This window comes from Cynara cardunculus (genome assembly GCF_001531365.2).
Source record: "Cynara cardunculus var. scolymus isolate 2C chromosome LG 8, CcrdV1, whole genome shotgun sequence".
In the NCBI taxonomy this organism is placed as follows: Eukaryota; Viridiplantae; Streptophyta; class Magnoliopsida; order Asterales; family Asteraceae; genus Cynara; species Cynara cardunculus.
The window spans coordinates 19,481,842-19,509,002 of record NC_037535.1 but is presented as its reverse complement, the minus strand read 5'-3'; the positions used below and the strand labels follow the sequence as shown (position 1 = coordinate 19,509,002).

The 27,161-nt window shown below is 34.6% G+C and overlaps 4 protein-coding genes across 5 annotated transcripts; 2 read left to right on the top strand and 2 right to left on the bottom strand.

The window, feature by feature from the left end:
* Window positions 1-4,340: 4,340 nt before the first annotated feature.
* On the top strand, window positions 4,341-6,008 carry LOC112517436. Its single transcript, XM_025124861.1, has 5 exons — window positions 4,341-4,572; window positions 4,668-4,739; window positions 5,178-5,260; window positions 5,365-5,564; window positions 5,833-6,008. Exons 1-5 carry the CDS (start codon window positions 4,364-4,366, stop codon window positions 5,911-5,913), a joined length of 645 nt encoding a protein of 214 aa, XP_024980629.1. The 5' UTR covers window positions 4,341-4,363; the 3' UTR covers window positions 5,914-6,008.
* Window positions 6,009-9,952: 3,944 nt separating this feature from the next.
* Window positions 9,953-11,375, top strand: LOC112517241 (pelargonidin 3-O-(6-caffeoylglucoside) 5-O-(6-O-malonylglucoside) 4'''-malonyltransferase-like). Its single transcript, XM_025124611.1, has one exon. The coding sequence runs from the start codon at window positions 10,015-10,017 to the stop codon at window positions 11,272-11,274; it is 1,260 nt and encodes a 419-aa protein (XP_024980379.1). The 5' UTR covers window positions 9,953-10,014; the 3' UTR covers window positions 11,275-11,375.
* A 626-nt stretch (window positions 11,376-12,001) lies between these two features.
* Window positions 12,002-12,367, bottom strand: LOC112516275 (classical arabinogalactan protein 10-like). The gene has a single exon (XM_025123293.1). The coding sequence runs from the start codon at window positions 12,365-12,367 to the stop codon at window positions 12,002-12,004; it is 366 nt and encodes a 121-aa protein (XP_024979061.1).
* A 1,147-nt stretch (window positions 12,368-13,514) lies between these two features.
* LOC112517205 (bifunctional riboflavin biosynthesis protein RIBA 1, chloroplastic-like) lies at window positions 13,515-19,858 on the bottom strand. Of its 2 annotated transcripts, XM_025124565.1 has the most exons (7): window positions 19,732-19,858; window positions 18,250-18,637; window positions 17,081-17,302; window positions 15,841-16,163; window positions 15,631-15,760; window positions 15,105-15,401; window positions 13,515-14,071 (listed from the first exon to the last, which is right to left on the bottom strand). In XM_025124565.1, the coding sequence occupies exons 1-7, from the start codon at window positions 19,779-19,781 to the stop codon at window positions 13,823-13,825; spliced, it is 1,659 nt and encodes a 552-aa protein (XP_024980333.1). In that variant the 5' UTR covers window positions 19,782-19,858; the 3' UTR covers window positions 13,515-13,822. The 2 variants fall into 2 exon arrangements, 1 of the variants encoding a protein (XP_024980333.1); XR_003069650.1 differs by lacking the exons at window positions 13,515-14,071; window positions 15,105-15,401; window positions 15,631-15,760; ... (1 more) ...; window positions 17,081-17,302; window positions 18,250-18,637 and adding an exon at window positions 19,310-19,617 and having other exon boundaries at window positions 19,732-19,832.
* Between the last annotated feature and the right edge of the window lie 7,303 nt (window positions 19,859-27,161).

The following is a 27,161-nucleotide window of genomic DNA, read 5'->3' as shown; positions in this document are numbered from 1 at the left end:
ACAGAGACCAAGAGTCTTACCTGGTAAGTGAGTGCGATGACTCTTACCACGGTTAGCGCTTATACCAGGTAAATTGTTGTATACAATATCTTTTTATAGACTAAAATTTTATCAGATAAGTAAGTGACAGTATTGAATTTTACCGGTAAGTGTTTACTTCCTCTCACCATTTTCTTTCTTCATCTAGATCTGGATTACTTTATGAACGCAATTGCAATTATATTTAACATTTGTTATGGTTTTGAATATAGTTGGTGATGAAAAAAAAGTGGTTACTCGTAAAAATATAATGTGTTGTTTCACACTATGAAACAACATATGGGTTATCAATGGAGTGTTGTTTCACGTTGTGAAACACACAATGCCACTTATGTAAAACAAAGCAATGTAGTTTTACACTGTAAAACAACACATTGAAGCGTTGTTTCACGGTATTAAACAATATTGTGTCGTTAATGTGGAAGCAACATAGTTTTGTTGATGTAAAATGTTGACGTAAAACACTATGAAACAACACTTTGAGTATTTTACATTTAACGACACTGAAGTAAAACATTGTGAAACACATCTTTATTGACGTGAAATACTCTGAAACAACATTTCAATGTTTTACGTCACGACAATTAAACAATGCCAAATAAATTTTCTAATCTTCCTTTTCACTATACATACAGAATGGTACTCGTACAATGCAGCGAGATACATCTTGATTTTAATATTTCATTTTATTCTTTATCTCAGTCGATGTTATAATATGGTCTTACGTGATTTTAAAAAAGTGATGATTTTTTATTTTTGAATAAAATATAAATTTGAAGATATCATAAAAATTTGACAAAAATATATTGATATTAGTATCAAATTAACTATTTAAAATTTCTCATTTTTTGTGTAATTTTTTAATTCAATTTTTTAATTTATAATTTAATTTAGGTACAATAACGAAGTAATTTATATTTGGTTTAATAATATAATTTTCTTATAATGATAATAATTGATTATTTTGTTAAAATTCGATAATTATCCTAATTATATTTTAGATTTTTTATATTTTAAAATAAGATGTTTATCCTCTATTTGATTATGTTTATCCGCAGCTAGTTATACGAATTCAAACAAGGAGCTTTAATAAATTGTATTTATGCATAATTTACTTGTAATTTTGAATTTTAAGTAATATGCATCAATATACAGTACTTTATACATAAAAAATGGTTTATAAGAATTTTTGTCAAATAATTTATAATATAGTATAGATATCAATACAAGGGCTCTTTTGTCTTTTTCTCCTCATGCATGAGTTATTGATGGTGCAAAATTTGTCAAACCCAAGCATGTCCCCACCCTCATGAGTTCACTGTTGACAACTGCCTTTCATTTAAATGAATGGAGGAATTGACAAATTTGACCTTTCTTTCTATTGTTTTTGAAGAAGAAAAACCAAGAGCCAAGCATTAATGAAGCAAGTTGGATTAAGATTGAAACAATGCAGCCCTTTGGGGAAGGAAGTGCAAGTTGTATAATATCTAGAATTGGGATGATATGAGACCAAAGGTTTTTCGTCAGACTCGTAAGACCAATTTTCACCATTTGGATTAGATCTACAATCTGAACATTCATAATCACAAAATTGTCACCGTGCAACTTTAGACCATTAGATCATTAACTTATAAAGTTGATCAATGAACATAAATTGATCTTACAGATCTCACGAAAAACCTTTGGTCTCACGTAAACCCAACCCTACATATGTATATGTATATGTGTACGTATGATGCATATACGTATGTATATGTATATATGCATGTATGATGCATATGCATTTGTATATTGTGTGAATGAAGAATCAGATACAAAATCTTAAACACGTTTAAAATCTTGAAGACCAATCTCAACCATGTAATCTTTTTTAATTAAATGATATTTTATTAATATTTAATTTTTAAATAAAAAAAAAAGCAATTTTACACATTAATGATCGTTCCCGGTTTCCAATATCCTACTTTCTTCATTCACGATTTTTCAATTCGAACCCACATAGTTTTATATTGTAAAAATGTGACATTCTATGTTGTTTTACTTAGGGACCGTTTACCAAATACGTGTTCGGTAAGCACTTAGCGGTACAATTCAATACCATCATTTACTTGCTATGTAAGATTTTAGTCAACAAAAACGACTTTTTATGCAACAATTTAGCCGGTAAGAGCTGATCATGGTAAGAGTCATTGTCCTCACTTACCAGGCAAGACTCTCAGTATTTACCTCGCTCTTACCGGGTAAGATTCTTGGTCATTGCCATATTCATCCGATAAGGTAATATAACTTGATAAGCGTTTACCCGAGTAAGTATTTGGTAACAACCCCTTAGAAACATTGCATGTAATTACACTATTTCTGCAATACATGTAATATTTCATATGACAATTGTAATGGTAAAAGAAGTTCAAAGAAAGTAAAGAAAATAAATGCTCCCTTTTTATATAATTTGTTTTATTGTAATCAAAGTATATTATTTATATTTTTTTTTGTGAAGATAGTAGTGGTGGCGATCGACAGCTGTGAAGAAAGTGGTTGCAGCCGATGTGGTGGAGATGGTTGTGGCAGTGGTGGGCAGTGATAGTGGTCCCCGATGATAGTAGTGGTAGTTATGGTGGAGGTGGTCGATGGTACTAGTGATGGCAGCAACGAATGGTAGTGGTTTGTGGTTGATGCCGGTTGTGAAGGTAGAGGCAGTGGTGGTTGGTGGATGACGACGATTATGGAGGACGTGAAGATGATAGATAATGGTGGTTGTGGCGGCCAACAGTTGTGGAGGAGGTAATTGTGGCCGATGTAATAGAGGTGGCCCACGATGGTGGTGGTGGCGGTGATGGACAGTGGTGTTCAGTGACCGCCAATGGTTGTAGAGGTGCTTTAGGAGGTTGTTGTAATGGAGGATGTGGCTGATGGTGGTAGTGGTGGTGACGTGGATGGTTGTGGTCGGTGGCCAACAGTAGTGGTTGTGGAGGTGCTGGAAGAGGTTGTTGTAGTGGAAGAGAATGTGGAGCTAGTGGTTGCGACTAATAGTGGTGACCACTAAAACAAATATCATATTAAAGTTATATATCAAACGATGATAGTTTGCTAATATTTTAGCTTTTGTTCCATCTATTTTGGTGGAACAACAAAAAGTTTTTTCGTCTCACTTTCTCCCAGTTCTTGTCTCACGCCAGTGGAACATTGAGTTATTGTTCTGTTCCATGTCATGCAAAACGTGAGATAGTGAGTTTTGTCCCGTCCCATATACCAAACGTAACGTTACGACTTTAACTCGCTTTCCTAATTAAGATTATTTGATCAAATCTCTTATTTACCCTCTAAACTTAAAATTGGTTAGGATTTTACCATTCATTATAAATTTGTCACATTGTTTAATGGTCATTAAATAAAATTGCGAGTAAACTATAAATTTGGTCTTCGTAATTTGCAAGTTATAACATTTTTTATCCATATAGTTTTGAAAATACAATAGGACCATCATGATCTATAAAAACATCCGAATTTAATGTCTCTCTTTAACAATTATTACACGAATTGGTTAAATGAAGGGCATTTTAGACTTTTTCATACGTTGGGGGACACTTGTCATTATTTCATAGGATGGATCTGTATTTTTTAATTAAAAAAAATAGGATAAAAACTTAGAAAGACAAAAATGCCCGTCACTTAATGATTAAAAGTAAACAACCGTTAGTAGAAGAGATCAAATCCAGACGCTTTTGCTTAGGATTTTCACCTCCAAAGAATAACAATGACTCAAATGTGGATCTTGTTTAACAAGAATTATCAAATCCTTTTTCATCATATGTTTCAAGACTTGTATATAAGCTCTAAAAACCTGATTGGTTTGAGCTTGACTTCAAAGGTCAAAAGTACCAGGAGGTCCCAGGTTCAAATCCAAGGAGAAATAAAAATCCCCTTGTGACCACGGAGGTTCAAATGCAATGACTCCGGGCTATCTGCAAAGCAGGTGGTCGCCCTGGGATTAGTCGACTCGCATAGCGGGTTGGATATCCAGGTTAATAAAAAAAAACATGTACATTGAATTTTAAATTTATAAAAACCATGCAAAATGACCAAATCACCCTTTTACTTTAAAGCTTCCAATATGATTACTTTAATTCTTCAAAACTTGCAAGGAACATATAACTTATTAAACAATATACTCCTTTAATTGCTTAAAAGTCATCAAAACCTATAACAGATTCTCATCCTCATCTCTACCCTTCATCCAAATTTGCATTTTCTTGGTCCAAAATCATTTTTTTGAATCCCTTTTCATATATAGTTCCTATATATTTGAAAAGTCAACTTGACCACCATGAGCCCAAGAAGTTCTTCGGCATCTTATGGGATCCGTAGCTTTGCCACCTTGCTCGTATGCCGCTATAGAGTTAGCTCGGAGAGCGGCCACCACCATGTCGGTGGTAGCAATAGGCTACCCAAGTTCAGGTATGGCATTGGCAGCTCAACGCACCAAGGGCTAAGCATTTACAGTGGCAGTTCAATGAAAAGGCCCGAGTCTAAAATGTATGTATCTTCAAGCTTAATTTCTACTTGTTTTTCGGTTTAATGCTACTATTGAAAGATTGAACTCGTTCTTTCTGTTTTGAAACGGGAAAAAGTAGAGAACAGGAACATACCTTAAAGGTTCAACCATCCGATCCACCTCCTCCAAGGCCGAGCATCTTTTCTTGGTACGCACTCTTTGAGCTCTACACCCAACAAACAAAACAACTCATGTTTTACTATATTTTTGCAAGAAAAACTGTGCACAGTGTTGATGTATGCATGCATTAGCTTGATGTCAATCAGAGAATCCAAACCAAGCCTTTATCATCAACCATCAACTGAAGGCATCCTTCTGATAAATCTAGAATGACCTTGTTCTCGAAAAGTTTGGTTTTGACAGCAAATGTGATTCTATTAGTTGACCGGGGTCAAGACAATGTATCCAACATAGAAAGAACAAAGATCATTTTTTTTAACCGTGGGTATCCAGGCCAGCTTGTGCGCAGGAAAATCTTTAGTGGCCTGAGGAGACTCGAACTAGCAACCTATGGGGATGAGCCCAAGGCCTAACATTTATTTGTCCGTTGAGTTGGCTTTAAGGTTAAGACTTTCATTTGGTGCAGGGTAAAATGGGTTTTGGGCTCTATGTTGCCCTTACTGTTCTCATTTTGGAAGCAAAAATGGGACAATATGCTAAAGCTAGAAGGCAAGTACATCTACAATAATGTAGTTTTCCTTCCTACATAATGTTTCAGTTCTTTATCTCCATAAACAGATGCAAAAGCAAATAAACGGTCATGAAAATTGTAGGTAAGGTGGAAGAGGTTGTTAAAGAGGCCGAGGAAGTGGCCGAGGTGGTAGAAAAGGTTGCATCTACAACAGAAAAATTATCCGCAGAGGTCGCAGAGAAGCTACAAAAAGGTCAAATGAAAGAAATTGCTCTGGAGGTAGAACACGTATCTAGTGTCGCTGCTAAGGATGCCCAAATGACCCAAGATTTCATCCACAAGGTACTTAACAATAAGTCAAAACTTAGGGGATGTTTACTAATTGATGGCCACCTCTTACTGGGTAAGAGACGCTTTCCTGGTAAGAGTTGAGGTTGTTTACTATAAACACTGACCGACAAATGATGCTGACCGGGATGCCGACTTGGTACTCAGTCAGCGCTTACCCATATCGCAGTTTTACCCGGTTAGAGGTTACCTAATTTGTGTTGCTAAATGGTCCATTACTGTTCAAAGTTTACCCCCCAAGCACGATGTGTTTTCTTGGCAGGTTGGTGATCTGAAGCAAGACTTGAAAAACTTGGAGACTATGGTAGAGCCTGTCATCGACAAGATAGAACATAGAAAATAGATGGTGAACAAAGGATTACAGGACGTTTTTTACAACACTTGTTTAAAGTATTCACATGCAAATTTAATATATGTAAGTTCAGTTAGCACTTATTAAACTAGGGGCAGGTTCAAATGAGAACCGTAAATGTTTTTGAAAACCTGGGAACCAACTATTCATGTTTTATTCATGAATCATGATGAACGTCATGATCTATGTTAATGATGAAATTTATGCTGAAAATACATGAATAATATGATAAAAGTGCATGATATTCATGCTGAAAATGTATGGTATCATGAATGATGAAAATACATGATAGTCATGATTATTAACGGTTATTGGTCATGAATAATACATGAAGATAGTTGGTTCCTAGATTCCCAAAATATTGATGGTTCTCCGTTCTCATCTAAACTTTCTCCGTTCTCATCAGATGAAAATAACTAGTGTTCGGCACCGTGCGTTGCACGGTGATCATAACACATGTCAAGTAATATACAAAAAATTGTGAACCACATCAATATCCATATACTTCAAAATTGAAAATACTAAATTTTCATAGTGCATTTGTAACCCTTCCAATATTTCAAGGCATCATTCTCGTTTCATATACTTAACTGTTTTTCAGAAGAAAAAAAAATCTCATTAATATGAATTAAGATTCAAGTCAAATTCAACCACAATTAATGATTTGAAAATATTAAATTCTAATTTGTCACATCAATATCTTATAGCATTATATATTAATTTAATTAATTAATTAATTAAACTTTTAATATAGATTTTTTTTGTAAAAAGAGGATTAGCCAAAAATCCTATGTTAGGAGGGTCAACCAAATAAGTTAAACACCATGAGTTTAGAAAATCATTCAAGGGGAGTCAGCCCTATGAATTGCCACAAAGACATCTCAATCTTGCTTTATATATCTATCATTCAGTGTAAATCTTTTATCTACCTATCAATATAGGATAGATAAAACTAATCAGAATTCAAGATTAAATAATACTCAATCTTAGGGTGTCACATTGATGGTTGTGGTTGTTACTTTTAAATATAGAAAGAATAAAGATTATATATATAATTAACTTTTAATATTGATTAACTCTTCGTGTAAAAAGAGAGTTGGCCAAAATGAACCAACCCCATGTGTTCGGAGGGTCTGCCAAAATGCTCTAACCACAGGTGTTAAGAGAACCAACCAAAAGAAACCAATCTCATGAGTTGTCACAAAGGCATCTGGACCTCATTTTACATATCCAACATTTTTGTCAATTTTTCAACTCTCAATCAGTATGGGATATATAAAATTCAATCACAATTTAAGATTGAAGAATATTCAATTATTAGGGTGCCGCATCAACGGTTCTGCTTCTTTACTTTCAAAAACATATTAAAATTATCTCTTCAATTAATATTTAGTATAGATTAATTTTGTCACAAAATAGGGTAGGCAAAAATGAGTCAACCACATATGTTTGGAAGTTCAGTCAAAATGATCTAACCACGTGAGTTTAGACAATTGCTCCAAACATTTAAAGATAGACATGGCTTATACAGCCAAATGAACCTTTTAATTTTCATGGGGAACTCATATTTCTCTTATATACTCATTTTTCTCATTGACGTATCAATTTCTAATCAACGTGGATACCAAAATCCAACCACAATGCAAGAATTTTAAAATATTTGGTTTTAATAATGTCACCTTATTATTTCCTAGTTTTCTTTTGTATTGATATATTAATTTTTTTTATATAGACAATTTTTTTGCAAATAGAGGGTTCGTTAAAATGAACAAACCCCATGAATTAGAGGGTTAACCAACATGAACCAGTGATATGGGTTTATTAGATTAGCCAAAAGAACCCAACCCCGTGAGTCAAAATAAAGATACATCAACCTCCTCTTATATACATACTTTCAATTATCGATCATTCATCTCTTTATCAATGTGGGATACACAAACTCAACCTCAATGCAAGAAATATATAATACTCAATTCTTAGGGTGACACATCATTTTTTGTGAATCTTACTTATTTATAGAGAGAGCCATATATATATATATATATATATATATATATATATATATATATATATATATATATATATATATATATATATAAAGATTTTTTATAAAGGTGATTTTTTTGCAAACAAAAGGTTGGCCAAAATAAACCAACACTTCATTTTGTTCAAAATTTTCAACTCTTCACCAATGTTGGATATCTCAAACTCAACCATAATTCACCAACACCTTCAATACTCAATTCTCATGACGCCACCTCAACACTCTTGGTTCTTCCTTTAATATATATATATATATATATATATATATATATATATATAAAGATAAATAATATAATATAATTAATTTTGCACTATAATTTCTACCATTTGGTTTGATTGGTTTCTAACCATGATTATAGATTTCAAAAGAGTCATCCAAAGAAAAACAACCCTATGAGGCAAACCTCATATTTGACACAAAGACATCCAATCCACTTTTCTTATACACTTCACTTTGTTTAAAATTTTCAACTCTTCACCAATGTGGGATATCTCAAACTCAACCACAATTCACCAACACCTCAATAATCAATTCTCATGATGTCACCTTAATACCCTTGGTTCTTCCTTTAATATATATATATAGGGTTGGGTTCACGTGAGACCAGCCTGTTTTCGTGAGACCCGTGAGACCACATTTTTACACTTGAAACTTCACAGTAAAAACACTATGAAGATTTTAAAAAGTCGAACCTTCACAGCAAAAACACTGTGAAGGTTACCTTCACAACATTTTGCTGTGAAGTTTCAAGTGTAAAAAGTTGGTCTTACGGGTCTCACAAAAACAGGTTGGTCTCACGTGATCCCAAGTCTATATATATATATATATATAGGGTTGGGTTCACGTGAGACCAAAGGTTTTTCGTGAGACCCATAAGACCAATTTATGTTCATTGATCAACTTTATAAGTTAATGATCTAACGGTCTAAATTGTACGGTGGCAATTTGGTAATTATTAAGAAATCTCGTGGTGTTTATAAATGTTTAGATTGTCAGATTATAGATCTAATCCAAGGGTTGAGAATTGGTCTTACGGGTCTCACGAAAAACCATTGGTCTCACATGATCTTATATATATATATATATATATATATATATATATATATATAAAGACATAATAATATAATATAATTAATTTTGCACTATAATTTCTACCATTTGATTTGATTGGTTTTCAACCATGATTATATATTTCAAAAAGGTTATCCAAAAAAAGACAACCCTACGAGGCAAACCTCATATTTGACACAAAGGTATCCAATCCACCTTTCTTATACATTTCGTTTTGTTCAAAATTTTCAACTCGTCACCAATGTGGGATATCTCAAACTCAACCACAATTCACCAACACCTCAATACTCAATTCTCATGATGCCACCTCAATACTTTTGGTTCTTCGTTTAATATATAGAAGATTATATACAACCAGCTAATGACGGCGATGAATATGTGGCTCACCTGGGAAGTCGTTATCCTTGATCTACCAACTAGCCAGCAGATTGGACAAGTTACTAGGAGAAGTAGATTACCATCTAGCCAGCAGAGTCATCAGTGGATGAATGTCATGTTCCCCCTGTTGAAAAGTTGGCTTTTCATCGAGACATTTTGTGCTGTCAACATCGAAGATCAAGTCAAGACCAACACAAAAACGTTTGTGATTGGTGGAAAGATAATAATAATAATAATAATAACAAATTAACAGGGAGACTTGTTATGAATCTTTAGAATAATGCAGGCGGCCTCGAATGGCATTGACATACATGTCTTTCTCTACACAGGCTTTTTCCTTTGGAAAATTCTCATTAAAAAATGGCCAACTTGTTAATCCTATAGGAATATACTTGAGGAAAGTTCAAGTATATTTAAAAGTCTGTAATACAACTATGCACTCCGTTGAAACCGAAGGCATTGTGGTCAATTAGCAGTTCCTTTTATTTGGCATAGCATTTCCCTGCATCCCCCATTAGAATTGGCTCTTCAAGAATTGATATTACAATTCATCGATCACTTCTTCATTGAATACAAAGAGATCTTAACCACCCTACAGCATGGAGATTAAAATTCGATCCATACAATCCATAAAACCATCAAAGCCAACTCCAGAAAATCTACGCAATTTCAGGTTATCATTGCTTGATCAGCTGGCTTCTTCGTATATAAATTTAATCTTCTACTATAAGGCCAGTGGTGAGATTAACATTTCCGATAGATGCACTCAGCTGGTCAAGTCTTTATCCGAGGTGCTAACCTTATTTTACCCATTAGCTGGCAGGATCACAGAAGATGGGCTCATAGTTGATTGTAGTGATCAAGGGATCAAGTATTTGGAGACTCAAGTGAGTACAAGACTGGACGATTTTCTTGAACAAGGTCCCAAGATCGACCTCGTTAATCAACTCATAGGTGCACCAGATCAAGTCACAACCACGTTGGTAATCCAGGTCAACGTCTTTGATTGTGGTGCACTTGTTATTGGTGTTAGTGCCGCACACAAAGTCACCGATACAAGCAACCTAGTAAGGTTCATTAATGAATGGGCTAGCATGAACCGCACAGGGGAAAGCAGTGGTGCCTTTTGCCCTTGTATTGATAACATGGCCTCTCTCTTCCCAGCAAGGGAAATTTCATCATCCAAGTACTCACTGATTCCAAATGATCCTGAAGCCATAATTGTCACAAAAAGGTTTGTATTTAATGGGTATACTATATCAAAGCTAAGAGCAAAAGCCAGTTCCCCAAATCGTAAGCATAGTCGCGTAACATTGGTGGCTTCATTAATATGGAAGGCCCTTATATCTATTGATCATGTCAAAAGTGGGAGCTTCAGGGATTGCTTGTTGGCACCTGCGATAAATTTAAGGGGAAAAGCGAACTCAGCAATATCAGAAAGTTCGTTCGGGAATGTATGGACTCCTTATCCAATCCGCTTTTTGCAAAATAAAATGGAACCCGAGTTTGTCGATCTTGTGAACCTGATAGAAGACACAACAAGAAACTTTATCACGTGGCTTCCAAAAGCGAGTAGTGAAGAGATATGCACACAGGCAATTGCATGTTATGCCGAGGCTGTTGAAGAAGTAAAGCAAGATAAGTTTGCCATTTTTACAAGTTGGTGTCGGTTCCCTATATATGAAGCTGATTTTGGTTGGGGCAAGCCCTACTGGGCAAGTGGTACTGGCAGTTCAATAGAAATCGTCACATTAATGGATGACAAACATGGCGATGGGATTGAAGCATGGGTGAGTTTGAATGAGAAAGACATGTATCTGTTAGAACAAGATGAGGACCTTTTAGCCTTCACCTCCTAACTGCTTTTAACTTCTCAAATTATAGTCATCCTTACATTTGTTGTAACTTTCCCATATGAAATGTTTTGGCATATTAAAGCAGCTTCCTACACCAAAAGATGTGTAAATGTTTGAATGAATAGATCTATTACTTGGGAATCAGACCCAATTCAATACTACATAATGAGTAATGATCATTAAAAAATAGGCATAACAGAAAAACCCTAAAGACTAATATAGAAGAAAAGCTGATCCTGATTTCCTTGATCCTTATTGCACATCACCGACCAATCAGATGCTGAGATTGAAAGGGTTATTTCCTTGATCCTTATTGCACATCACTTACCAAAGAGATGCTAAGATTGAAAGGGTTAGCACATGCTTACAGACTTAGGAGTAGGGAAATGTTGATCCTTGTGTTATGCAAGAAATTAGAATTGTGAAGATGATGGGAAGTGTTTAGAGTTGATATACCAACCATTTAAGTCATATGAATTATTCACTGCGCTCAATTTACTAGAAACCCCAAATTTCTTGCAATCGAAGCTATTTGACTATGACGATGAATCGATTTTTATTTGATTGCCACTGTCACTGTGTTATCTTCATTTCAAATCGTGGATATCAAAACCAAAAGAACTGAGAACGATCTCATACATCAGATAATACGAAAAAGGTTCCATCAAGACAACACAAGCATAGATGTATATTTACTAATTAAGTGGTGTTACCAATAGTCATAGAAAACCTACACTGATAAAGCCACTGCTAAAAACCCAACGGCTAAGAACCCAATAGTTACTTCGTTCAAAATGGCGTCGTTAGGCGCAGGAGCAGGCGCGAAACCGTCAGCCGTAGGCAGAGTAGCTGGTTTAGTAGGCGGTGAAGGAGGAGAGCTGATGGGTTGAGACGATGGCGGAACGACAATGCTCGAAGGAATAGCTAGTGAGACAGGTGTCTCAGCCACCGATAGCCACGGCGACGGAGAGACAGATGACAGAGACGGCCTTGGAGCTGTACGAAGAGTTGACGGTGCCGTGGCCGGAGATATTGACGCCATTGCGGATCCAATGAGCAATGCAATTGATAACATGGTGACACTGATGGAAGCCATTGTAGAGAAAAGTTGACTCCCGCTTGAATGAGAAGAATGAAGTGCAGCGAGGGTTTATATACAGAGTGTTGGAGGGTAGCATATGAGCCGTGGACGCCCGTTTTCATTTCATCTGGACCGTTGGATTGTAGTAGAAAGTGAAACAAATCAACGGTCGTGAGTGTAGCAATGGGCCTCGCTCTTAATAGTGAGAGAACCGTAAGGTTTTTATTTACTTGGTATGATTTAATTTGAAAAATAGAACCTCTAAAAGCTTGGGTATATTATTTGGGGTTGTTTAGCAGTTGCTGAATGATTTGATGTAAAATGATTAAGTGGTCGGAATAATTAAGAGGCCCTCATGATATAGTGCAAAATGAAATATAATTATTTGGTAATTAATTACAACGAAATTAGGGCGCTGAATTGTTAAGAGGGGCACATGATACAAAATCATTAAGAGGGTTTTAGAACCATTAAGAGACAGACTTTTTTTTCGCCAAACAAGATTCACCTCTTAACGATTCAGAGGCGGCCTCTTAATGGAACTATGAAGAGGTAAACAAACAACCTTTTATTTAAATACAAGGGGTTTGATCTAAACCCACTTATTAGTTTTAGTAGATGAGTGAGCTAAAAATTGACCATCACATTGGTGATTTTAAAAACTAAGAATGACAACGGACCGAGTTCGGGTCATATATTGTTTTATGCATGGAAACAATGTCCCATAAACAAATTTCAGTACCTTCGGTTGTGGCCTGTGGGTCATAACTCTTATTTCTTTAGCATGATTCGTATTCAAGTTTTAACACAAAAACCATGAACTCACTAAACTTATTGGCCGACTCGTCACATCAGCCATGTATCTAAGAAGAAACAGTGTTATTTTATATCGTTGGTTTAACACTAAACAAACAAACAATGTTCATTTACCGGATAGAGGTTTTTATATGCCGAAGTTGGGAAAAATCCTCTGAAGAACCACAAGGGTAGTGCCTGATTGGTTTGAGTTTGGCTACCGGGAGGTCCCAGGTTCAAATCCAAAGAGAAACAAAAATCCTCTTGTGGCCACGGAGGTTCAAATGTGGTGACTCCAGGCTATCTGCAAAGCAGGTGGTCGTCAGTGGATTAGTCAGCTCGCATAGCGGATTGGATATCCAGGTTAATCAAAAAAAAACCCCATGAAGTATATTGCTACTGAAAAATTAAAACAACATCCCTAGAACATGAACATATTTGGAACACTGTTTCATCTTTGTTGAAGTTAATGCCATACATAAAACAAAACTTGCAACATAAACAAAACCTGCAACATTTTTCCCATCGAGTAACGTGTATCAAGTTAATGTAAGAATTGACTTAAAAGAATGGAGTTTTCCCGGTTTTCAATATCTTTAACTATACGAGTTCCGGTTATACGAGTTTCTTGATCTGGGTAAGTAAGGATGTGAGTCAAAACAGAGAACCTCAGCTTTAAACACTTGGGTTCTGAGTGGTTGATTTTTCGTTTTGAGTGATGAGGTTTGGGAGACCGTTGTTGTTCCCATAAACGTGACCCATTTTGGCTCGTTTGGTCTCGAGATATCGCTTGTTGTGTTTCGTAATGGGGGTCAGAAGGGGAACTCTTCCTGCAACTTCCAAACCATATCCCTTCAGCCCACTGTACTTAGCTGGGTTGTTTGTCATCAGCTTCATTGTTCTAACTCCCAAATCTCTCAAAATCTGCACACCATTGAAACAAAATGATTAAAGAATAAGAATTTGGGATTTCAACATGCTACGCTACTCGTGTTATATCAAAATTTTACGACAATTGACCACTTGGGGGTTGTGGCACACAGGTTAAGGCTTGGAGGGATAGTTGGTGCTGTAAGTTGGCCCAGATTCCCACTGTTACCCCCCGAAAAAGAAATTGCAAACATCTCCATTTTTGGAGAAGCTTCCTGCTAAAGTTACATTTTTTTTGGTTCATTGTTTTTGTTGTAAATTACAATTGGGATTAACTATGCAAGATTCCACTTAGTTTGGCTTAAAAGGGTATGTTTGACATTTGACTACTGTTCTAAAAGAGAAGATACTGTTAGCTTTTAGTTGTTGGCATTCAAATCAGTGTTGTAATGCAATTGATACCATACATTAAAAGTGGACAAAATCAAGTGGTTCCATGCCGTTGAAGCTAAAATTACATATCTACCCTCATAGAAGACACTTTTGAATAGTCAAAAACCTTCATTAGACCAGGCATTAAGCCAAATGTTCTAATATTTAGAGGTTATTTACTACCTGCTTACCTAGGTGCTTACCCGATCAGAGCTGTTGTTGTTTACCACCCCTCTTACTGGTCCATGATGCTGACCTGGTAAGCGAAGGTAGATAATCCTATGGGTTGTTCACTTACAGCTTAATGAGCTTAATGGTCTAGGTGGCTTATTCGCTCAGCCATATAAGAGTTTTCTTTATGGCATAATCATTAAGCCATTAAGCCATGGCTATTTAGAATACACCTGGACCCCTCACTTGTCCCCACCTCAAACCATCAGTCTCCCGTCCCTCGTACAGAAAATTTTATCCGGACAGACAACTTAACCCTTACAGGAGTTAATGGAAAAAGAAAGTGATGAGCCTTTCAGCAAATCTTTGCCCTTAAAATTATCCGAAATTTTTAATACCTAAATGCTGTAACGAACCCACATAGCCATATATGTTTAAAGCTGTAAGCAAATTCATTTGTTCTAACATGGAGAATATAAATTACCTGTGCACCAATGCCGTACTCCCTGGAATCAACAGGCAAACCAAGCTCCTCGTTGGCTTCCACAGTATCACGGCCATCATCTTGCAGGTTATAAGCACGGAGCTTGTGACCTAACCCRATGCCYCKKCCCTCRTGACCTCTGAGRTACACCAAMACSCCCCKGCCMGCMTCTTCRATTTGTTGCATTGCWARKGCMARCTGGTTCCCRCAATCRCATCKRGCMGACCCGAAWATRTCTCCKGTTAWGCATTCCGAGTGTACCCTCACAAGAGTATCCTTCCCGTCCCCAATATCACCCTGTTTTAAGTTACAATCTTTTATCAGTTTATTTGAAGATGGTAAAATTTAAGATCCCATAATCAATAAATTGTAATGACCACCATGACAAAACTAAAAAGAGAAACAATAAGATGTTCATGGGCCATCTCAGAATTAAAATTGTTGCAACTTTTGTAGATGGATGGAGTATTAAATTAAAAGGCAAAATGCATCAAAACGCAACAAACTTCTATAAAAATTTCCTCACCTTGACCATTGCAATGTGTTCAATTCCATCTAAGATCGATCTATAACAGTAGGCAACAAATGGCCCCCATGTCGTAGGTATACGTGCAGCGGAAGCACGTTCGACTAGTTTATCCGTCTTCCTTCTATACCTGCAAATTTAAACCCATTTCATGAAAAATCCTTTCTTTTTATACATTCCCAGTACAAGAGCGAAAAGATTGTCATCTACCTGATTAAATCAGCAATAGATATAATCTTGAGGTTCTCCCTTTGGACAAATTCTCTAAGCTTTGGCAATCTAGCCATGGAGCCATCGTCATCCACAATCTCGCATAGAACAGCTACAGGGTCAAATCCAGCTAACATCGCTAGATCGACAGAAGCTTCAGTATGACCAGCTCTTTTCAAAACACCCCCCTCCCTGTATTTCAATGGAAATATATGGCCTGGCCGGTTGAAATCTCCAGGTGTGGAATCTTTTGAAGCTAGAGCTTTTATGGTTGTCGCTCTATCACATGCTGACACCCCGGTTGTTGTACCATGTTTTGCATCCTACAAATCAATATGTGATCATGGATATATCATTATACTAGTTGTGTACGCATGAGATGCAAAGGGATGCAAGATTTTATTGTAAATCGAGAACGGATAATTAATGAAATCACTCATTAGAACATAAAATCTGAAATTTATGTCCTAACAAAATTGAAATCACAAGTGGTAGTTGAATATGTTTTGCTAATTTGAAAACCAAAAACCCCCAAAAAATGTACATATACTGATATTGGTGTCAAATTAAAGATTATAAAATTCTCATTTTTTACTATAATTAGCTTCATTCAAAAATTTATTACAATTTAAAAACTTTATATAAAGATGTAATTTATTTTAGTTTTAATGATAAGAGTTTTTTTGTTACTAAAGATAATGAGGTAGACAGGTAGTATATTCTTCTGTAATCGTAGGCCTCAATCAGTATCTCGTATTTGAACGTGTTTATTAGTTAGCTTTATGGAATTCAAAAAGCTTTAAAATTTTGTATGTATACGGTGATTACTTGTAAACTTGAAATTTAAGGGATTAAGCATTTTTTTTAATTAACCTGGATATCCAACCCGCTATGCGAACCGACTAATCCCAGGGCAACCACCTGCTTTGAACCTCCGTGGCCACAAGGGGATTTTTATTCCTCTTTGGATTTGAACCTGGGACCTCCAGGTACTTTTGACCTTTGGAGCCAAGCTCAAACCAATCAGGCACCACCCTTGTGGTTAGGGGATTAAGCATTACTAAGCAATAATACTTGATTAAGTTGTTTTCAAGACTTTTATCAAAATGCTTTATATATAGTATAGAAATTACCATCGTTTAAGTTGTGTTGAAAAAGTTTCTTCTAAAATGATATGTCAAGTATATACTTTTTGTCTATTTCTAGTGAAAATGTCAAGTATAGCAAAAATAGTGCATACCACTGATACTGTGAATGCTGTAGTGAGCTTCTCCTCATTATCTTTATGAGTTACCATTAGAGGAAGTTCCAACCTATCCAAGTCTTCACCTTTCATGCTTACGCATACAATCCCAGTTCCATGTTTAACAATAAAAGCCATAGCTTCCGGCGTGACACAAGATGCTGCCATTATTAGATCTCCTTCATTTTCTCTGTCTTCATCATCAACAACCACTACCATCTGCAATATACATCAGAATTAGTTATAAAATCAAACGGTACCCTAGATTCTCTTGAAAAGTCAAATGGATAAGGTACACTCCGCTTAGATCATGATACATAAAGATATACTTCCTCCTTCCCAACATAAATGCAAAAATTTCCTTCTGGTTACGAATTGTTTGTGGTTTTACTTGCATCTTTCCGTGAACCTACATTTTCTCTTGATCCCTTATAGTGGGGACACGTTCTAAACTTACTTTTTTCTCTTGGCATGTTACCTATATTTCTTGTGTTTTATGGTTCGAGTTTTTCTAATTTAGGAGCACACGCCCTTCTCTTGTACTTCATTCCTGTATCTACATAAAGCCCTCAAATATGCCCCAAAATGGAACAATCCCTTTTGACAAAGTTTTAATCCAAAGTTACCTATTTACCTGTCGGCAACCATTGCAAAGTATTGATAGCAGTGATTTTGATCCACAAGATGCCCACTAGTTTGTTGTAATTGTGGGTTATTTAGACATTTTACTAATAATGAAACACTTCCACTAAAATATATGCCCAGTCAAACAGTGTATTTAGAGGGCGCTTCGTGTAAGGGAATGGAAATGGAAGTAGTATAAGAATAGTCATCGACTTAGGGGAAAGGCTAGAAGAATAGGACCCATGATGGGACAGACAATGCATTACAGATGTATGATCATTACGCTTCATTTCAACCAGATTATTCTCAAAACATCATTCTTCCTTCCCATTGCCATTCCTCACCCCTAATACCCCCAACCAAGCACCCCCCCCCCCTTTTAATTTTGCATAAAGGAATTGTATCATATAGGTTTTAAAGTTGTATCACATTCCCAATATGAAATTCTCATCACAGGATGGGAAATTGGAAGTGTTTATAGGTTTTATTTCGGATTTTTAAAATCTAAAGGAGAAAAGATAAGAAATGAAAAGAGTACAAACCTTGCCCTGGCGTATATCTTCAATTGCCTCAGGAATGGATGAGAAGCCTGAGGTTGGCTGATCCAAATCATATTCATCAGCACCAGTGACGAAACCATTCATGCTAGGAGTGGTTTCGGCTGATAGTGTCCCCAAAGCAATCGAATCAGGCTGTATCACAATCCCAGATGACATACTAACACCATTTTTTTCCACACCATTAGTACTTGTGTGATTCACAGGAAAACCACCATCGACACCATCTATAGGCAATAGTGAAGCTCTTAACTTGCCATCACCTTTACTTTTGGAGCATCGGAGCTGGAGAAATGCTTCTGTTGTTTGCCCATTGAATGAAGAAAGATTTACAAAGCGAAGACCGTTATATGAGCTGAAGTTTGTGATCATCCTGCATCATAGTAACCATAGATAGTCCATTTAGAAAACGATGTATGAGAGAAAGTAGTAACTTCCCAGATGATAGAAATCGAAGAAAAAGACTTTTAGCCCCTCGTTTTTGTGATTCTATCTTACACCATCAAAAACAAAGTAACCAAAGGCAAGAAAATTTCCAACACATGAGCATGCAAAAGATTAACCACAAGGTTTGTGGCATAGTGGTTGAGGCCCAGGGGAATGTGGTGGAATATTCCATCTGCCTCGGAATTGATTCCAGGCGTCCACCATGTCGTGGCCACCAACTTTACCAGGGTTGATGTCTTATGGTCGCAATTTGCCAGGATTAGTCTGGGCATAGCATAGATACCCTTCCAAAAAAGGAAAAAGAAAGGCAAAAGATTGACAGCCGGCATCAATACCACATGCTCTGATGATATCGAACTGAACACGTAGTTTAGTAGAAGTGTTTGATTGTTAACTACCCATAGAATAAAGGAATCCGATGGACCAAAATAATTACTACGAACGATACTAACGAGCATAAATGAGGTATTTTTGCAATTTGAGGCATTTCCCACAAATGAAATTGTTGTTTTTAGGGTGAAATGACAAACCGTTTGAATTCTTCAAATTCATAACGAGAATGGCGACCATCATTGCAAATTCAAGTTATAAGAAGATCTTTCGAATTAAAAGTCGATGTTGATTGAAAAATGAAGTCGAGCTCAACTACTATCATCCCTAGAGAACACCCAATACGAGGTTCTCAAATCAACATAAATTCGGACAATATGATTACGAAATGCAAAGGACGAAAATGAAGATTGTACAATAAAATTCACTACACGATGTTTCCTAACGTGAAACAACAATAACAATAATCGGGTTCTTTGGCGCTAAAAACTACAAAGAAAGATCGAGTGGTCTGAATCGAGCAGCAATTTCTCAAATCGACATGAATTCGAACAAACCCAATAGCTTGCACATAAACTAACATCCAGAAAACAAATCCCCAATCAGTTTCAACATAAACACACATTAATCGATGTAAAAAAAAAACGAAGAAAACAACAACAATATAGAAAAAAGAAACAAAAACCTTACTTTGAGGGTAGCAGAGATGTGGATGGAGAAGACATGTTGATGGAAGCCATTAATCTGGAATTGGGTTATCTTCGAAAAGGGGAAATTGAAGTAATGAAGTTGAATCGAGAATAGCCCAAATTGGTGGCTGGTTTTATAGACAAGTAGCAGAATGGAGGAAGATCGAGGAAGTAACAACTACGAAAGGATGGGTGTAAAGAGTCGAAGGTGCGTGGGTGATGGCTCTCCTATGTCACCCATAAATCAAAGCCTCAAAACACGCTTTTTTTTAAATAAAAATGGTAAATTGTAGAAAAATTAAAAATACACATATATATATATATATAATTAAGAGTCGTTTATCAAATGTTTATCAGGTAAACAGTTATTGACAAGGGTTTTATCAGATAACATTATCTGCTATTAACATAGATTGTTAGTAAACGTATCTTGCTCAGTACCTGTTAACCAAGTAAAAGTTTAATATGGTTTTAATATGTTTCGTATAAATAAATAGTGACTACTACGGTCTTTAAGGCAGTGTTTGGTATGCAGACTGGATGAAACAGAATAAGACAGGACGGGACAATGCTGTTAAAATGATCATATTACCTCTAAATGTTGTTCAATGTTATTTTATATCATATAATGATTGTAAATGACAACAAATCAACCAAAAATATATTTACACTATTTAATCTATGATATCAATGTTTTTTTAACATTCCAATACCACATGTAAATAACATTTGTCATACCATGAATTTAAAATACACACATGATTTAAAAAGTTTAAACATAACAATTGTAAATAATATGTGTCACGCAATCGTCAAAAGTTTAACATTTCAAGAATCGATAATGGAGGTTGTGGAAGAGAAGGAAAAAAAATGCAATTAAATTAGGTTTGTATTTTAATATCAAATAATAAGGGCAATATTGTAATCTCAAATTTAGTCCTATGTTGAATAACCTTTTTTGATGGAACAAAAAAGTTTTAAGAATAATCTCACCCAATCTTACTTTTGTCTCATGTTGTCCCATGACACACCAAACATGAGACTATTTATTTTTGTCTATTCCCATTCCATCCAGTCTGCATACCAAACACACCCTAAAAACTACAACATTTAATTTGATACATAATTTGATTCAACGATTATTTCTCCGTTATCAGATAATTCACGTTATTATCATTATGTAATCATTTACATAACTTTTTGTTTCAAATATGCTGTTTGTGGGGTTCAAATTCATGGGGTTATTAAAATTCTGATTTGCTTAGTTTGTCGGCTGAATCTATTTGATGTTTTGCAATCCAAAAAGGTTACGCATTTTCGAGAAAATGAATTGGGATAGAATATTTTCAATCTTTAGATTTTGCTTTCAGTTATTCTCGATTTTAACTTTTGTACATAATTAAGTTAATCAGTCATATTTATTTGAAATTGATTAAAAAACAATTGACAGAAACTCTTAAAAATCATTTTTTTTATACATAAAGTATTGTTTATTGATGTATATTATTTAAAATTTAAGATTACAAATAAATAAGGCATAAGTATAACTTATTAATGTTTCATGCTTGAATTCGTGTAAACTGCATATAAACATGATCAAATACTGGATAAATATTTCATTTTAAATATAGAAAATCTAAAATATAATTAGAATAATCACTGTATTCTAACAGAATACTTAATTATTATAGTTATAAAAAATTATATTATTAAATCAAGAATAAATTGTTTCGTTATTAATAACTTTTTAAATATTTAATTCCATACTAATATCGATATAATTTTTTAAATTTTAAGATATCTTTAAATCAATTCTTAAATTGAGAAATCTACAAATTCCTAAAAATAGAAATAAAAGCAACATTAGGTTGAGTAAATTGCAATTTTGGTCCTTACACTTTACCAACTATCTTGGATTAGGTCCCTATAGTTTTTTCTATTGCAAAAAGACTCATTTGGTATGCATTTATGTTTGGTTTTGATCCCTCGTACTATAGGGAAGTTGAACTCCAAGCGCTAAGTGATGGCACTTTGGTCTTTTTCTATGTTCCTCTCATCTTCTTTAAAAAAAACAAAACAAAAACAAATGGACCGTAGCTCTAAGCCCCTCTTTTTCTTCCCCATAATCCACTCCCACTTTTCTAGCCGTTAAGCGATGATCTCTCTACCCCCATGGTGGCTACCGGTTTTGATATAATAACCAATAAGTGAGGAAAAAACCTATTTTGTTGCTTCATATTGTGAATTGGTTTGGTGGTTGTCGTCTTCCTCTTTTCCCCCAAAGTGTTGTGAACTGATTGTTGCTTCGAATTAAGTAGGTCACAATCAAGCTCTAAAGAGGATGAACACTGACTCAATACAAAAATGCCACTTCTTAATATGAACACCAATTCGAAACCCTATTTTGTTTTGATCTACGACACAAAAATTCGAGATATTGTGAAGGTGTGTAAATGGGAATAAGGTGGTGGTTGGAGAGTGAGGAAAAAAGGGGGGCTGATGATGGTGGTCGATCGAAGGTTGCAACAAGGAAGAAGAGAGAAGTGGAGGTTCATGATGGTGTAAGGGGAGGGGGTTAGTGGATACGGGTCTTAGATTTATATGGAGGGAAGTGATGGCCAGGGGAGAGTAATGCAATGGGGGAGGCCGATGGAGGTCAATGGTGGGTTATCGACGATTGAGGGCCCTATAGGTTCTTCTCAAATGGGGTGGTTTTGCTTTGACTGTGAGAGGTTGCTTCAACGACAAAGACAGGGTTGAGAGGGTTGCTTAAACGATAGAGACGAGGGTGAGTGGTACAACTATGACCATGGAAGTTGGGGGAAAGGATTAGAAGTTGATGTGTGTGGCTCGCTATAAAGCAAAGGAACAACGAATCATAAGGACGAAAATTGTAAAGAATTATAAATAATAGGGACGAGAATTATAATTTCAAAACTATAAGAACGAAAATAAGTTTTTTTTAACAACTACAGGGACTAAAAACGTAATTTACGCTTAGTTTTATTTAAATACAAATTGTGCTGTACAAAGGTTGTTTTACAAAATTCGTAACAAATGTGGTTGACGACGGTCGGTGAGATGAGCAGAGTTGTGGCATCCAATCAGAAATCGCCACGTAGAATAGGGGTTTTAATGGAACAAGAGGCTGCTGGTTTGCGCGGGTGGATAATTATTAAAAAAGATTCCACCATCATCATTTTGTATTTTATTTGTGGCATGCTCTGACTTTGACCCTTCAATAGTAGTCAACGTCCCATTTTCTTGATTTTCTTTTTTTATAAAATAAAAAAACAAAATGAAAATTTAAATACTGAGATTAGAAACCACTTTTCAGAAATTCTTCCAAACCAATGAAGAATAAACGATTTTATCTATACTATATTAATAAGCATTTAGACAAAAAGTCTTAAATGTAATCTATAAAGTTCAAAGTACTATTCTTTTATGCATAAATTTCAAAAATCTCTTAATTACGATTTTACATGCGTAAGGTACAATTGTTGATGCATACTACCAACAACATCTAGGGGTGTTCAAAAACCCGACCAACCCAACCCAATACGAAGCAACCCAATGTCTAATCGAGTTGTAAAATTTTTCAAACCGTAGGTATTGGGTTACTATTATTTGAACTCAATCCAACCCGATGAACCCGATATCCTTTTATTTCTTGGATCTAATATGCTTGTTGAATTTCTATTAATATATACATTAGACAATTACACTACCATCATACCATGTATGCTTTTCATATACACATATTTTCAATTTATTCATATATCTGTATAACTCATTTATATATATATATTCAATAACTGTGAACATATATATGTAAATTGAGAAAATTAACTGAATGTGATATATGTAAGAAAAATATGGATGATGATGAAAAAAAAATTATGAGCAGAGAAATAACATATTCAAAATTAGAAGAATATTTTAATATACTAAAGTATCAACCCGACCAACCCGTACGGGTTGGGTTGGGTTAAGATTTTACCAAATCGTAAGCATTGGGTTGGGTTGTTCAAATGTGTTCAACTCGATCAACCCAACCCATGAGCACCCCTAATAACATCCACGTTGAAACTTACAACTTTGCTTTATTTCTTTCCAATTTTTTTCCTTCCTTATTAAAAGCTTTTTTTCTTTGTTGTCTTGACGCCATTATTTATTCATTCAAACTTTTATTTTAGCTAATTTTAGCTCTCCTTTGTAAAAAGGTGGATATTGGTTTCTATTTTGGTTTGTATAAGATAATTTATTAATTATTTAAATAAATTCACTAGATATCTGTTTCTTCTTTCATTCTAATTATTTGGACAACATAATTGATTTTCATGTGTGTGTACAATAAAATTTACCTTGATTCTTTATTTGTTACATTGTACTTGATTACATCTTGTTGCATCGCACGAGTACTCTCAACTATAAGGAACCAAGGTTTAAATATTTCTAAGGTTCCCCCTGTAAGATCGAATGTTTAAATATAAATTTTGTAATTTTTAATGAATAGTTGCACTCATTTTAGTTGTATGTTTATTAGAAAATTTGACATCCCGCTCTATTACCCGGGTACACAACTAGTAACTTAGATATAAATATATAATAAAAGGGATTTATTATAAATGTAATAAAAATTTATTTTTAATTCTATATTTTGTATTAAAATAAAGAATTATAGATTTGTTATGAAAGTTAGCAAGTTATAACCTGTGATTCTAAACAATTTGATTGGTGACAAATTTACTAATAGTCGAAGGAGTGAGAAAATATGATATCCTTTTAGATCTGAAGGACTTAGATAGTTTTTTAGATAGCGACGTCGATTTTGACTAAGAAAATATCATTTAGAAATTCTTTCAAAACGGATGGGTTGCAACGTATGATAATAATGATCTTTTATAGCTGCCATTGCATTAAATGCTGCTTGTCAACTTTAATGCGTGTCTTTATCTGAGTTGTTGATCCATGTATATTTATACTCTTTATTTCAACATTTGGGGTTGATGTAGACACTTGTTAACTCAATACATCCTTTTGTATGCAGAGGGAACGACAAAGAAGGTATGATACTATTAAAACAATATTTTAGGATCTACTTTAACTAAGCATATTCTCATACTAAGATGAGTATTGATAGAGTTTGTGAGTCAAACTTGTTGGACAAGTTTGCACTCCAAAATCCGGCTTGCTAGTAGTATTATTTGTCATGATGCTATTTGACTTTATCTTGTATTGATCTTATTTTGGCTAGATGACGAAGCAATCCATTTTGGTGACGATCTTGACCTCATTTCAACTAGTCTTCGATTATGTTCAAGACTTTTTGCTACTGAATCAACACAGATAGTTATATTACGAAATATAAACTATAGATCAGATTCCAACAATAGAATAATTATGAAGTTGAAATATCGGATTTGAATTACTTGAAATAAAATGTGGCTTTTTCGAGATCAAGATGGAGTGACCATGAAGATAGGTTAATCGGATTCTTCCATTCAGATAGAGAATAATCAAATCTAAAATATAATCTCACATTTTCATTAAGCTATGGATCTGATGGTGACTAAGATCTAAGCGTTGAACTTATCAAACTTCTAACAGTCGGATGTTAATCCACTTGTATCATATCATGTTAATGATGTGAATATTTGACTTTTCATTTTGTATCAGTATTTTTGAAAGGCAAAGCAAATGAAATAAAGCAAAAACACAAGCACACAGAAGACCAGGAGGCGATGTATACAGTTTCAACAAGATGCAAAAAGACCAGCCAAAAGGGGAACAAAAACGAGGGAAAAAAAAAGCAAAAGAAGACAACAACCAACGAGGAGACTAAAATCGAAAGCAACAACTAAAAAACCTAATAACAAAGACACCGAACAAACAAGTCGGAAGCTGATTTCTTGCAGTGAAAAAAACAAACGTCAAGTCGGTTTCCAGCAGTGAAAAAGCATATATTTATATGTAAAGGTTAAAATCGATTTCATTTGAAAATTGTTTTTTTCCGCAAATCAACATAATTGACTTAACAACACCCCTAATTTCAAACCATACAAATAAATATTGAATTTTTTTTATTAACCTGGATATCCAACCTGTTATTTGAGTTTCCATGACCACAAGAGAATTTTCATTTCTCCTTGGATTTGAGCCTGGAGGTCTTTTGACCTTTGGAGCCAAGCTCAAACCAATCAAACATCACTCTTATGGTTAATAAAGATTGATTACAAAAGTTATAGTTTTATAGTAAATTACAAAAGTTATGCATCTGGTTTACAAAAACTCTGGTTTTCATCACTTAAAATTTGAAAGTAACACCAGACAATTATAGTTTCTATTTTGATTTCGCAACTGCTGCAACTACATATCTACTCCCAAAATTATGGTTACACATAACATTTCTAATACCTCTCTCAAAGATGAATACATAACATTCGAAAACCCACAAAGAAGAATGACTAGAACTACAAAAAGATAACGTCAATTTTTGAAAAGAGATTGAGCTGGATGGTTACCCGACATCGACAACGTGTTACGTAAAAGCTACAATAAATTATGAGAGACAAATAACGAACAATAACAAGAAGTAAAGAGAAAGCAACAATAGACCATCAAAATCCATAGCATCAAATTTTCACCTCTGTATATATAATCTGAGCTAACTTAGGGGGTGTTTGAGATTACTTATAAAAACAACTTATTGACTTATTCCTGTGTGACACCGGTAATAAGCATTTTTGAGTGTTTGGATAAACAACTTACACCGGTGTCAAACCGGTAATAAAGAGTTTTTTACGAAGTTAAACCATTCTAACTTATAATAAATTGATAAATACTTTTATAAAAAAACATAAGTTGTTTCAAGGGAAAAATACAATAAAAACCAATGGACTTTCTTGTTTCGAATGATCAAGTCCTTGGACTTTTTTTTTGGAACAAATAAATTCTTGGACATTCCAAAACATGTTAAATAAGTCATTGAACAATTTTTTGGAACAAATAAGTCCTTGGACATTCCAAAATATGTTAAATAAGTCCTTGGACATTCCAAAAAATGTTAAATAAGTTCTTGGACAATTTTTGGAACAAATAAGTCATTGAACAATCCAAAACATGTTAACTAACTTCTTGAACTTTTATAAAACATGTTGGATACATTCTTATGACTTGTACAACTAGTTAAAGTGGTAAAATAGTGAAAAAAATCCTAATGAACATTCATATTTTGAATGATAAAGTAGTAAAATAGTGAAAAAAATCCGGAAATATATTTTGTCAGTGATTTTTTAAACTAAAAAAAATAAAAAAATTATAAAATATATTATTTTTAATTAAAATAAATTTCACCAATAATCTTTTTAAATCTTTTTTAATTTAAAAAAATCACATACATGATATATTTTTTTAATTAAAATAAAT